The sequence below is a fragment of the Enhydra lutris genome, unplaced genomic scaffold, assembly GCF_002288905.1.
Source record: "Enhydra lutris kenyoni isolate GAN:26980312 unplaced genomic scaffold, ASM228890v2 scaffoldscaffold14, whole genome shotgun sequence".
NCBI classification, from domain to species: domain Eukaryota; kingdom Metazoa; phylum Chordata; class Mammalia; order Carnivora; family Mustelidae; genus Enhydra; species Enhydra lutris.
This window is the reverse complement of record NW_019154098.1, coordinates 26,482,083-26,496,538: the sequence shown is the minus strand read 5'-3', so window position 1 is coordinate 26,496,538 and position 14,456 is coordinate 26,482,083. Positions and strand designations below refer to the sequence as shown.

The 14,456-nt window shown below is 34.9% G+C and overlaps 1 protein-coding gene across 2 annotated transcripts in view; it reads right to left on the bottom strand.

The window, feature by feature from the left end:
- The window catches only part of LOC111146567 (CUB and Sushi multiple domains 3), a 1,261,269-nt gene that overhangs the window by 625,023 nt on the left and 621,790 nt on the right, over positions 1 to 14,456 (bottom strand). For both annotated transcript variants that reach the window (XM_022502159.1, XM_022502160.1), the window contains one exon: positions 10,931 to 11,052. In XM_022502159.1, the coding sequence (XP_022357867.1) occupies positions 10,931 to 11,052 (122 nt within the window). The remainder of the gene's footprint in view (positions 1 to 10,930; positions 11,053 to 14,456) is intronic.

Genomic DNA, 14,456 nt, shown 5'->3' with positions numbered 1-14,456 from the left:
ATTTTCTTTGGAGTAAGAGATAGCATAAATAATATACATATATGATATGTTAAATTTATAAGATAATGTTCAGTGTAGAGAGTACTATTGTTTATTGACTTAGGTGATCCTCCAACATTCCTATGATACAGCAAGGCAAGGATAATTATCCCTGCTTTGAAGAAGAGGAGACTGAGATTCAGGGATGCAAAATGACTTGCTCCAGAATTCAGGGCTTCTGACTCTTAGATCAAAACTCTGTCCATGTATCACTTTATATAAAAATATATTTTTATATAAAGAAATAAGACAGACTGGATAAAATGACAGGACCCATTCACATGCTGTCTACAAGAGATGCATTTTGAACCTAAAGATAAATCCATGCTGAAAGTGAAGGGATGGAGAACCATCTCTCATGCCAACGGACCTCAAAAGAAAGCTGGGGTAGCAATTCTCATAACAGATAAATTAGATTTTAAGCTAAAGACTGTAGCCAGAGATACAGAAGGACACTACATAATTCTTAAAGGGTCTATCCACCAAGAAGATCTAACAATTGTAAATATTTATGCTCCTAACATGGGAACAGTCAACTCCACAAGTTAACTGTTAATCAAAATAAAGAGTCATATTGATAAGAACACATTAATTGTAAGGGATCTTCACACACCACTCTTAGCAATAGACAGATCATCTAAGCAGAAAATCAACAAAGAAACAAGAGCTTTAAATGACACATTGAACCAGATAGATCTCAGAGATCTATACAGAACATTCCACCCTAAACCAACAGAATACTCATTCTTCTCGAGCACACATGGAACTTTCTCCAGAATAGACCATATACAGGGTCACAACTCAGATAACAACTGATACCAAAAGATTGAGATTATTCCCTGCATATTCTCAGAACACAATGCTTTGAAACTAGAACTCAATCACAAGAAAAAGTTTGGAAAGAATTCAAACACTTGGAAGCTAAAGACCATCTTGCTCAAGAATGTTTGGATCAACCAGGAAATCAAAGAAGAACTTAAAAAATTCATGGAAACCAATGAGAATGAAGACACATCAGTCCAAAACCTACAGGATATAGCAAAAGTGGTCCTAAGGAGGAAATACCTAGCCATCCAAACCTCACTCAAAAAACCTGAAAAATCCCAAATACACCAAATCTCTTTACACCTTAAAGAACTGGAGAATCAACAATAAATTAAGCCAACCCCATGCACAAGAAGGGAAATTATTAAGATTAGAGCAGAGATCAACAAGGTAGAAACTAGAGATACAGTAGAACACATCAATGAAACTAGAAGCTGGATTTTTTAAAGAATCCATAAGATTGATAAACCACTGGCCAAACTAATCCAAAAGAAAAGAGAGGACCCAAATTAATAAAATTATGAATAAAAGGGGAGAGATCACAACTAACACCAAGGAAATAGACACAATCATCAGAAATTATTATCAACAGTTATATGCCAATAAGTCAGGCAACCTAGAAGAAATGGATGCATTCCTGGAAACCTATAAACTTTTAAGACTGAAACAGGAAGAAACTGACAGCCTGAAGAGACAAATATCTAGTAACAAGATTGAAGCAGTGATCAAAAACCTCCCCAAAAATGAGTCCAGGACCTGACAGATTCCCTGGGGAATTCTATCAATCATTCAAAGAAGAAATAATAGCTATTCTCCTAAAGCTGTTTCAAAAAATAGAAACAGAAGGAAAACTTCCAGACTCTTTCTATGAAGCCAGCATTACCCTGATCCCCAAACTAGGCAAAGACCCCATAAAAAGGAGAATTTCAGGCCAATATCCCTGATTTCCTGATTAATATGGATGCCAAAATTCTCAACACAATCCTAGCTAATAGGATCCAACAGTACATTAAAAAGATTATCCATGACCAGGTGGGATTTATCCCTGGGATGCAAGGGTGGTTCAACATTCGCAAATCAATTAATGTGACAGAAATCAGTAAGAGAAGAGAGAATAACCACATAGTCCTCTCAACTGATGCAGAAAAAGCATTTGGCAAAATACAGCATCCTTTCCTGAGTAAAACTCTTCAAAGTATAGGGATCGAGGGATCATTCCTCAACTTCATAAAATCCATCTGTGAAAAACCCACAATGAATATCATTCCCAATGGGGAAAAGCTGAGAGCCTTCTCACTGAGAAGAGAAACATGACAAGGATGCCCACTTTCACCAATGTTGTTCAACATAGTACTAGAAGTCCCTGCAACAGCAATCAGACAACAAATAGAAATAAAAGGTATTCACATTGGCAAAGAAGAAGTCAAACTCTCTCTCTTTACAGATGACATGATACTTTATGTGGAAAACCCAAAAGACTCCACCCCCAAATTACTAGAACTCATACAGCAATTCAGTAATGTGGCAGGATACAAAATCAATGCACAGAAATCAATTGCTTTCTTATACACTAACAATGAAACTATAGAAAGGGATATTAGAGAATCAATTCCATTTACTATAGCACCAAAAACCATAAGATACCTTGGAATAAACCTAACCAAAAGGTAAAGGATCTATACTCAAGAAACTACAGAACACTCATGAAATAAATTAAAGAAGACACAAAAAGATGGGAAAACATTCCATGCTCACAGACCAGAAGAATAAACATTGTTAAAATGTCTATACTTTGCAGGGCAAGCTAAACTTTCAATGCCATCCTGATCAAAATACCACCAGCATTGTTCCAAGTGCTGGAACAAATAATCCTAAAATTTGTATAAAACCAGAAAAGATACTGAATCACTAAGGAAATATTGAAAAGAAAAACAAAGCTGAGGGTATCACATTGCCTGATTTCAAGCTTTATTACAAAGCTGTGATCACCAGGACAACATGATATTGGCATAAAAACAGACTCATAGACCAGTGGAACAGAGTCGAGAGCCCAAATATGGACCCTCAACTCTATAGTCAAATAATCTTCGACAAAGCAGGAAAAAAATCCAGTGGAACAAACACAGTCTCTTCAATAAATGGTGCTGGAGAAATTGTACAGCTATGCATAGAAGAATGAAACTCGACCATTCTCTTACACCATATGCAAAGATAAACTCAAAATGTATGAAAGACCTCTACATGAGATAGGAATCCATCAAAATCCTAGAGAAGAACGTAAGCAGTAACCTCTCTGACATCAGCCACAGCAACTTCTTTCAAGACACATCTCCAAAGGCAAAGGAAACAAAAGCGAAAATGAACTTTTGGAACTTCATCAAGATAAAAAGCTTCTGCACAGCAAAGCAAACAGTTAACAAAACAAAGAGGCAACCAACGGAATGGGAGAAGATATTCACAAATGACACTACAAACAAAGAGCCGATATCCACGATCTATAAAGAACTCCCAACACCCAAAACTCAACACCCAAACTCGACACCCAAAAAACAGATAATCATGTGAAAAAATAGGCAGAAGACATGAACAGACACTTCTCCAATGAAGTTACACAAATGGCTAACAGACACATGAAAAAATATTCATCATTATTAACCATCAGGAAAATTCAAATCAAAACCACATTGAGATACCACCTTATACCAGTTAGAATGGCAAAGATTAACAAGATAGGAAAAAACAAATGTTGGAGAGGATGTGGAGAAAGGGGAACCCTCCTACACTGTTGGTGGGAATGCAATTGGCACAGCCACTTTGGGAAACAGTGTGGATATTCCTCAAAAAATTAAAAATGTAATACCCTATGACCCTGAAATTGCACTACCAGGTATTTACCCCAAAGATACAGATGTAGTGAAAAGAAGGGTCATCTGTACCCCAATGTTCATAGCAGCAATGTCCACAATCACCAAACTGTGGAAAGAGCCAAGATACCCTACAACAGATGAAAGGATAAAGAAGATGTGGTCCATATATACAATGGGATATTACTCAGATATCAGAAAGGATGCATACTCAACTTTTGTATCAACATGGATGGGACTGGAGGAGATCATGCTGAGTAAAATAAGTCAAGCAGAGAAAATCAGTTATCATGTGGTTTCACTTACTTGTGGCACATAAGGAATAACATAGAGCACATTTGGAGAAGGAAAGGAAAAGTGAACTGGGGGAAATTGGAGGGGGAGACATACCTTGAGAGAGACTTTGAGAAACAAACTGAGGGTTTTAGAGGAGAAGGGAGTGGAGGATGGGTGAGCCTGGTGATGGGTGTTAAGGAGGGCATGGGGCACTGGGTGACTGGGTGTGGTACATAAACTATGAATCTTGGAACACTGAAAAAATAAAATTAAAACAAAAAGAAAAAGGAGAAATTACTTATAAAGAGGTCAAGAACATTTGGAATGTGTTCTTAAATATATTCACTTAAAATCATGCTAGTTGGGGTGTCTGGGTGGCTCAGTTGTTAAACATCTGCCTTCAGCTCAGGTCATGATCCCAGGGTTCTGGGATGGATCACAGGCATTGATTGAGCTTCTGCATTAGGCTCCCTGCTCAGCGGGAACCCTGCTTCTCCCTCTCCTTCTCCCCCTGCTTGTATTCGCCTCTTGCTGTCTCTCTCTCTGTCAAATAAAATCTTAAAAATAAATAAATAAATAAATAAATAAAATAAAATCACACCAGTCCCTGAAACTTCACCGTTGTTATACCTAGGTTATAGTAAACAGTATTCTTTGAATCATAAGGTACAAATGTGAGCCAAATTTAGAAACAAGTTAAATATTCATAGTCCTGGGGTTGCCTAGGTGGCTTTAGTCAGTTAAACATTTGACTCTCGGTTTTGGGTCAGGTCATGATCTCAGTGTGGTCGGATCGAACCTCGAGTCTGGCTCTGAGCTCAATGTGGACCCAGCTTCAGATTCTCTCTCTCTCTCTCTCTCTCTCTGTCAAATAAATAAATAAAATATTTTTAAAAAATTCATAGTCCTAGAATAAAAATAATGTGCTTTTGGCTAGTGTTGCCTAACATTTTTTAAACCATAGTCAATTCACATTCTTCTAGTGACCAATTTTACTTCTTCTGACATTTTAGACTTCTGCTAAACTAGAGAGAGCTGTAATCCAAAGTGAAGTCAACCTCCTGTGCCTGTCTTCATTCCTCTGAACTGTATTCTTTTATGCTTGGTTAATTTAATCTTTTATTACTGATCTCCCCATGGATTTTATTTTCTCAGTTGTGAGGTTTTCTGACATCCTGGAAACATCAATATTATTCTTACAAATAGTCATCCTATGTGGATAAAAGTGCAACCCTTTAAAATTAGAACAAGAACTGGTCAAAAAGCCAGAAAGAATTCTATTCTACAACATTTTTATCTCAGTTCTGCACATTATACTGAAGAACTACTCAATTAAAAAAAAAAAACTACTTTGACATTACTATTAATTTATGTTTACATTAGAAGACCCACTTCTCAAAAAGCTATTAGAAATCCAAGAAAATAAGAGTAAAGGAATCCGACATCACCATATGTTTTCAAGAGCTAGATCCCTCTTATCCCAATATTGATGAAGATAGAGGAAATAAGCATATAATTAATTTGCAGTACATGGTAAAATATGTTAGAGAGCAAAGAGCAAAGCTAAATATTTCAATAAATTCTTTATGCTACGACAAGAGACAATAAAAATTATGACTATATCATTAACCACCTGCCTCAAGGTTCCTTAGTGACAAGTGACAGAAAACTATTCTGGCTGACTTAAGTAAAAATGAAAAAAAATTACTAAATAAAGATATGGGGTAGTTATGGAAGTAAGGAAAAGCTAAAATCCCAGGTTGCCAGTGGAAGCATCCCTTCTTCTTTTCCCTTGAAGCCCCTACCAAAACTTCACTTGAGGCAATTTCCTTGCAATGGGATATTTATTTTCCTTAAGACCAACCACTAACCATCATCACCACTCATACTCCCTAAAGCAGAGGGTCAAATTCTCTGTGGTGATGTTCGATATTTTCCCTATATGATGTTAGCCACCAGCAATGTGTGGCTATCAAGAACTAGAAATATGGCTCATCTCAACTGAGAAGTTCCTTAAGTATTAAATACATTTTGGATTTCAAAGATTTAAAATGAAAAAAAAATATATAGTAAGTTATTTCATTAATGATTTTATTCTGATTACATGAAATTATAACATTGTGGTTAAATAAAATACAGCATTAAAATTAATTTCATCTTTAAAAAATGTAGCTATTAGAAAACTTAAAATTCTATATATGACTCACATATTTTTAGTGGACAATACTAGTCTAGACAGCCCTGAAACAATTTTGCAGACATAGGTCAAAGCATTTTGATAACTACTTTCTCCTACAGTTTTAAATAGACATTTTTTTTTCTAAGTGTGAGTAGCTGCAAAGGATGCAAGTTCTATATTGTAATTTTGCAAATACTCTAAATATAGTTTCCTTAAAATCTTACATTAGTCCATTTTGTTTTTAGAAAACATTTCATAATTTTAAGTGCAGATACTGTAAAATCAATCAGACAAATTGGAAATTCTATGTGTTCAAAAAGTCAGACTACTCTATAATTATATGTACTGTAAATTCTAGTTCTAGGATAGACAGAGATACAGAAAAATTCAAAGATAAGTGGGTAGACAGATGACAGATACATAATAAATACACGCATACATAAAGAGATAAAGAGGTGGGACTTTAAGTTTGATGTTTAGAAGAAATAAGGTAATAGTTCCTTCAAATATTTCCTAGTGAATATATTTTTTGTTTTGTTCTAAAAGACTCTCCCCTCAGGAACTGTGTTCATGTAGAATTTTCTAGTCTGGATCTCTGGAATTTTATTTACACTCAAATAATGTAAAACGTCAGCTTGCAATGTAAAACTTTCAGCTGGGAAGATAATACATAACACTCTTTTGAAACTATGAAAGACAATCATGAAAAGGAAAGTGATAAAAGAGAACAAACAGATAGAAGAGGGTCTTCAAGCAGGACAGTATTAGAAAGCAGAATACATGAAAATGGTGTTCTGTCCCCACCTCTTCCCCCAAGTACACCCTGGGAATCGTTTGTGTACCCCAGAACACACATACATCAGATTGAAGACAAATGCACTAGACCAATTAAATCAAGGGAGATCATCCTTATAAAAATTAAGGAAAAATTCAAGGCAGAAAAGTATTTACTTCACATACGGAGCTAATGTCAAATGCATATCGTAATGCAAGAAGAACAATTAATTCAATGACCAGGCTAGTTTAAAGTGTTTGTTCTAAAATTTTAACTTACTGTTCTGAGGAAGCCCTCAATTATGTTCAACATTGAAATTCTAAAATTAAAGGGAAAATTCCCTTATAGAAGCTTGGGGAAGAAGTATGAAGTGACCCTGAAAACATATATTACTTTAAGACTGTAATGCTCAGTCATTATACTTTATTTCTAGTAAACTTAATGGCTATGTGTGTAAACTGAGCAGTAAAAATGACTAATTTAATGTTATGTCACCTATAAATTAATTAATTGAATAATCAAATATGAAAGACAATAGTACAGAGGGACATTTTATTCTGCATCAATACACAACTTAAATCTAACAAATAACTAAAGACAAGCATATTTCTTTTTTTTTTTTTTTAACATAGAGTGTATTATTTTCTTCAGGGGCACAAGTCTGCGAATCATCAGTCTTTCTTAATGAGATGGAATTATTTGCCAATGACAGATGTCTTTTAAAATTATTCTACTTTGAGATAATTCATATTTTCTTATCTAGTCAGTAAAATAACTTTATGGTATAATATAATTACCTCTAATAGATGAAAAAGAAAAACTATTTCAGAGGATTCAAAAACCCTGACTGTCTACAGCTGTATTACTAGTGAAAGGGATAAACCAGATTTGAAAACAGTTCCATTCAGTTTCATCCAGCTTCAAATCTCAAATTTTTTGCCACGAGTCATATACGTGTTTTGGACATTTAGAACACCATGATTGCTTTTAAAATTATCAAACATAGGGCACCTATGTGGCTCAGTCAGTTAAGTGTCTGCCTTTGGCTCTGGTCATGATCCTAGGGTCCTGGGATGGAGTACCATATCAGGCTCCCTGCTGAGCAAAAAGCTTGCCTCTACCCTCTCCCTCTGCCACTTGTGCTCATTCTCTCTCTCTCTCTCTCTCTTGCTCACTCTCAAAAATAAATAAATACAATCTTTTAAAAATACGAATCATCAAACAGGGACACCTGGGTGGCTCAGTGGGTTAAAGCCTCTGCCTTCGGCTCAGGTCATCATCCCAGGGTCCTGGGATCAAGCCCTACATCAGGCTCTCTGCTCAGCAGGAAGCCTGCTTCTCTTCCTCTCTCTCTCTGCCTACCTCTCTGCCTACTTGTGATCTCTGTTAAATAAATAAATAAAATCTTTAAAAAATCATCAAACATAAAGAAAACCTTGAACAATGGTATATGAAGAAAATTATAGATATTGAAGTTAAGCATCTTGGTTCATTGAAGTTTACACCAACTAGGAAAGCTGTGTGCCAATGGTTCATGCCAGAAACTGACTTCCAAAATGAGGTTTTTTTTTTTAAGATTTTATTTATTTACTTGAGAGAGAGAAGGGGATCCCAAACAGGGGGAGTGGCAGGGGGAGAGGGAGAAGCAGGCTCCCCATTGAGCAGGGAGCCCTACACAGGGCTGATCCCAGAACCCCAAGATCATGACCTGAGCAGAAGGCAGATACAACCAACTGAGCCACCCAGGTGCCCCCTCAAAAGAGTTCTGATCTAGGAATCTGTAGAAGCAAAACACAATTTTTCAAACTATGTTAAAACCCATTATAACATGCATCATGAAATCCATTTATTGAGGCATGACCAAGATTTTAAAAACAAATAGATCAAAATAGATTAGAATAAAAAACAGAGAAGTGTATTCACATATTAAGGGAAAATGTTATTTTGTGGTACTGTGTGTGTGTGTATGTGAGTCAATTGGACCACAGTGTAAAAGTATAATTCTAACAATGGGTCACAGGTAAAAATGCTTGAAAGTCAATTTCTATAAGGATATCTTAAAATAGAGGTAAACCAACAGATCAAAAATTAATGTCCTCAGTCAGCTACTTGATAAAAATAGCAAAGAAGTGAAAGTAATTATGTCTTCCTTAGAAAATTGGATTTTTTTTTAGGAGAAAAAGAAGAGATAAAAGTTTGGCAGATTGGGTAAGATAAACAAGGAGAAATGTGACGACCTCTGTGAAACCTCAGGTGTCTCAGTAAGTGAGAATGAATTAAACTTAGCAAAGCCGACGTCTTATAGAACAGAAGATAATTACCACAGTTTGATGACAATTATAGGTAATTATCATGACACAAAAAGATTTCTATCTCAATGTAAGACTGATACAATGTGTTTGTTCCATACTATAATGAATATACTTCCTGTTTATCTTGGTATAAGATACTTATACCTTCCTGTGAGATGTATCATTGTGAATAACACAGCTCTGACCTTTGCTGGCTATGTGGTCTTAAACAAGTTATTCAGCCTCTGTGTTAAGTGTAGACAGTAAAAGTACCTATTTCACAGCAGGAGTCTTATGAGGATTAAATAATTAATAAAAAGTGCTATCAGTAGTATCTGGCATATTGCTAAGTGTTCAATAAATGTAACTTGGTTTTTCAAGTACTTCACGATTTTTTAAAAAATTTTCTCAACAACCCATGATTTGCACAGAGAGGATACATGACAAATAAATGTTTGGTGAATTGAACTAATGACACAAGTTGGGTGAGTAAAATTATTTCCTTTATGTAGTTGAAAGTTTAGATACAGTGATTTTTCCCAAGTTTACTTAGAAGGTTTGGGACAGCATAAGCTTCTGATCTAATTCTTCTGATTCATAAATCAGGACTTTTCTATGAGGTAAGTGTCACTGACCCCTGAATTGATTTTTAAAACCATACTGCTATCATGTTCATAAAACCTAAAACATTCTGGCAGGTAGAACATATTTTATCTAATAACAATGAGTTAATGTGTTTTAAGTCCTTACTATATTAAGCCCTCTGTACTTATTACCTCATTTATTTCTCACAGCTCACTATGAAATGCATATTCTTAGTATCCACATTTTTATAGATAGAGAAACAGAATTACAGGGAGGTTAAATAACTTGATCAAAGGTGACAGTAAATTCTAAATCAGTATTTGAACTACAATCTAAACCAGTTTTACGTGCTCTACTATGAAACTTCACTTAATTTAACCTAGGAAAGATATCATACAATCTGAGAGGAATTTTGATTCTGCCTGGTTAGGTCCTTCTTACAAGGAGAAGAAGGAGAGAGAGAAGACAAGAAAACTTGCTAAGTTTTCAGCTGTTCCTACACTCGTTCAGCATAATAATTTTATTCAAAGTATTGTGGGATATGCATGTTTAGATGTATTTCTCATTTCTAGTGAAACAGAAAGACAATCTAACCTTTAAAATATCCACAATGTGGATCCTCCATTAGTACAGACCACATTAAAACCAACTTCTTATAATAAGGAATAGCTGTATGACCTATGGTAATAGAGAAACAGTGAAACAAAAGTTAAGCTATATACCAAAACATGATGCATCTGAATGATAGGTCGAGAAGAAAAAATATGAAGTGAAAAGGCATGCTTCATGGCTTCTTTAAAAAAAATAAAAACCAGAAAAAGAAATATGTACTTACAACCTTCAAAAATATATCTCAGAAAACATTAATTTATGATTTGAATGTGTTGTTATTTATGTTAGTAACTGGGAGTAGAACTGTACTGTTTAAAATTTATTTTTTCCAAAATTCTCATATAGGTTTATGTTTAGAGAGTAAGTAGAAAATACTGCAGAAATCAAAGTTCAGTTATGAACTGTCTTTACTGCATTTTCCTCATGATCTCTTTGCCTTGGTCTTTATGATTATGCTTTTCTACCACAGCTGGTTTTCCCTTACCTTATTTGTATTCACTGCTGTGATGACCCAGACGCATTGCGCATTACTGTCATACTGGAATGGGAAGTTGGGAGACGTAAAGGTGCCACTTGGTCCTTGAAGATTAGAGCCACATGTCTTCACTAAAAGAGAAATTGCATTTTAAAAGTGAGTCTATACTGCATGCAAAATTTTAGCAATAAAGTATTTTGCAAACAGACTTTAAATTAAAAATTGTACAATTATAACCACAGTGAAATGTATATTAGGGCATTATGCCCCTTATCAAAGTAAGAGCATTTTTTATACCCTAAAGTTCACAAACTCAATATTTTCAACATTAATTGAAAATTAATTATGAATAACAGTGTGAGGCATTATAACTTATATTAGAGAGAGGTCTAGTTATGTAATACTGTGTTAACAAAAATCCACAAAGAGTAAGAAACAAAGCCATGGGTTAAGCAATCCAGATAGTATTTTATTTTTTAAATTATTTATTTATCTATCTATCTATCAGAGAGAGAGAGAGAACACAGGCAGAGGGAGAAGCAGGCTCCCTGCTGAGCAAAGAGCCTGATGTGGGACTCAAATCTCAGAACCCTGGGATCATGACCTGAACCAAAGGCAGATAGCTTAATGACTGAGCCACCCAGGCACCCCTCCCATTCACTTTTGAATGTATTACAGCTGACTTCTCTCATTTGGGTATTGAATTGCTTTCACAGTGCCAGAAATGAACTCCTAATTGCTAAATCTAATGTCTCTTCATTTTTTCCACATACTTGATCTCTTAGCAGTAATGGAAAGTATTGATAGGCTTTATTTGAAATTATCTTGCCTTCCCTTACACAGTCCTGAACTCCCTTGATTTTTACCTAATTGTTTTAAATCATTATGCTCCATACCCTGTGTTCTTGTTCTATTTTTTTCCCTTTGCATTTGACCCCTAGATAGCAGAATTATAAATTGATTACATGGACTATTTTTCTTTGTTCAGTGTTCTCTCTGAATAGTTAATCTAATTCACTACTTTGACTACAACAATCATTTCTGTGCTGATAGCTTTCAAATTTATATTACCATTTTTTCTATTTCCTATTTCTAGAGTAAATGTTTCTCTACTTGCTAGACATTCTATAAAATGTTTTAATGGAGCTTTTAAATAAACTTCTCTTAATTCATCCATCAACTTCCCTCCCATACAGACATAAACACTCCTCAAGACCTGTGTATTTCTCATCTGAAACATTCCATTTTCCTTCTTTTCTTCTTTTCTCAGTACCCAGTACTTCATCACCATCTTTTCTTGAACTAGAAATAGCTGCTTAACTCCTTCCTTATACTGATTTTTCTCTGTGTCCCATCCATCATAGTGTTATTATATTTATCTTTCTAAAAGACAGACTTGATTATTTTACTTCATTTAAAAAACTTGATCTCTGATTCCTATAGAATAAATTCCAAACTGTGAGGACCTAGATTTCTTTTCCAGTACATTTTATACAGTAGACATTCAACTTGTGCCAGAAAAAAAAAAAAAAATTCTTGTTCTTCTTTGAATGTATTACACCCTTTATCATTTTCCACTTATTTCTATGGTGTTTTCCAAGTCTAAAATGTTATTACTTCTTATATCCCCCTGCAGAAATTCTATTCATTTAAACAAAGCCAAGCTGATGTGTCACTTCTTTTTGTTAGAAGTATTCCTAATTCCTCCACTCAGGGTTCTGTAATGGGTTGTAGTCTTCACAGAACATTTATTTGAACAACAGATGTATAAAGGTGGTCAAGTGCTGTGATCTGATAGAAAGTACAGTTATAACATTTTAAGAACTTCACAGTAATAACAAATTTACAGCAATAACAAATTTGCAGCAACTCAATGATTGCTTTGAAGTTAATTGAATCAGCTTCCTGATAGGACATACTGCTTCTTTGAGTGACACACTACTTGACAATTCTATGGCATGCTTTGTTTTACAAGAGGTATACACACTTATAATCTTCTGTGGACAAGACCTTGTTTTTCACCTCTGTTAACTCTTGGTGCAGTGGCTTTCATAATGCAGGGATGTTTACTAATGGAACAGATATCCAAGTTATTTTTCATAGCTCTTACATGGAGTAGCAAATTAGTGATGAAGAATCTTTGTAAATGTGTGTTAGACTAAGAAATTGTCTTTTTGAAAATAAAGAAAAAAAACACTCATAAATGACAAGTAAAAATCACCCATAAGTAAGTTGGATTTATAAAATACTATGGGGGTAATAGATCAAGAAATCCTATGGAAGTAGATAACAGATCAGGAAAAGCTATTCTTAGGAAGTAACATAGAAAAATACTTGTTTTCTTTCTAAGTTTTGTTTTCCTCTTTCGGTGATTTAGGAGACTTTCTCCCATGGCTCTTGTAGAAACCTTATAAAGAACAAATTCATTCTGATCAGATCAAGCTACAAAATAACAAGCTGCCCATTTCCCCAGTAGCACTTCATAAGACATTATCTTTTTTTTTAAAATTAACATGTGACTATTATTAGAGATGGTTGAAATGAAATATTTTTAGGGACATTTGAGAGGAAAAAAAAAATCATCCCATGCTGGCAAATGTAAAATATAAAACAATGCACAGATGAAAAACTGAGAAAATAAAGTGGCTCAGGAAATTAGTTTCTAAGATAGAAGTTATAGGAGTTCTAGTTTGAGCTATATTAACTTCAAATAAATACTTGCAAAGTTGTGAAAAATACTTTTTACATTAAAATAAAATACTTTCAATGAAGGAATTAGTAATCTAGGGAGGGAAAAATGCCCAGAAAATGAAATGAGCTTGGGAATTAATTTTCAACTGACATAATAAAAGATTTGCTGTAACAAAATGGATGAAACATGGTAGAAATCTATTATCACAGTGGACAAAGGAAAATAAGACAAGTGAGAGGAACACCACCAGAATATTATTTGTTCTTTTAATGGGCATAAGTAGGAATTGTGGAGTTTTCACATAGAAAATAGAACTCCACTAAATAAGTACAGATTTCTGGGTTGAGTGTCAGAATTTTAGTCTTTCTGCACAATATCTGACATATGTTTTGAAGAATTCTGTTCAGCTACATTTTATCTTTCTCTTGCACTTTCTTTCTGGGAAGGAAACTCCTAATAGTTTAGAAAATCAGGTACAGAGATGATTTTATTATGAAGGGAATTCCGACATGGAAGTTTAATTTCTTTTTTTTTCTTTTTTTTTTTTTTTTAAAGATTTTATTCATTTATTTGACAGACAGAGATCACAAGTAGGCAGAGAGGCAGGCAGAGAGAGAGGAAGGGAAGCCGGCTCCCTGCTGAGCAGAGAGCCCGATGTGGGACTCGATCCCAGGACCCTGGGATCATGACCCGAGCTGAAGGCAGCGGCTTAACCCACTGAGCCACCCAGGCGCCCTAAAATATTTTATTTATTTATTTGACAGAGATCACAAGTAGGCAGAGAGGCAGGCAGAGAGAGAGGAGGAAGCCGGATCCCCACAGAGCAGAGATCCCGATGTGGGG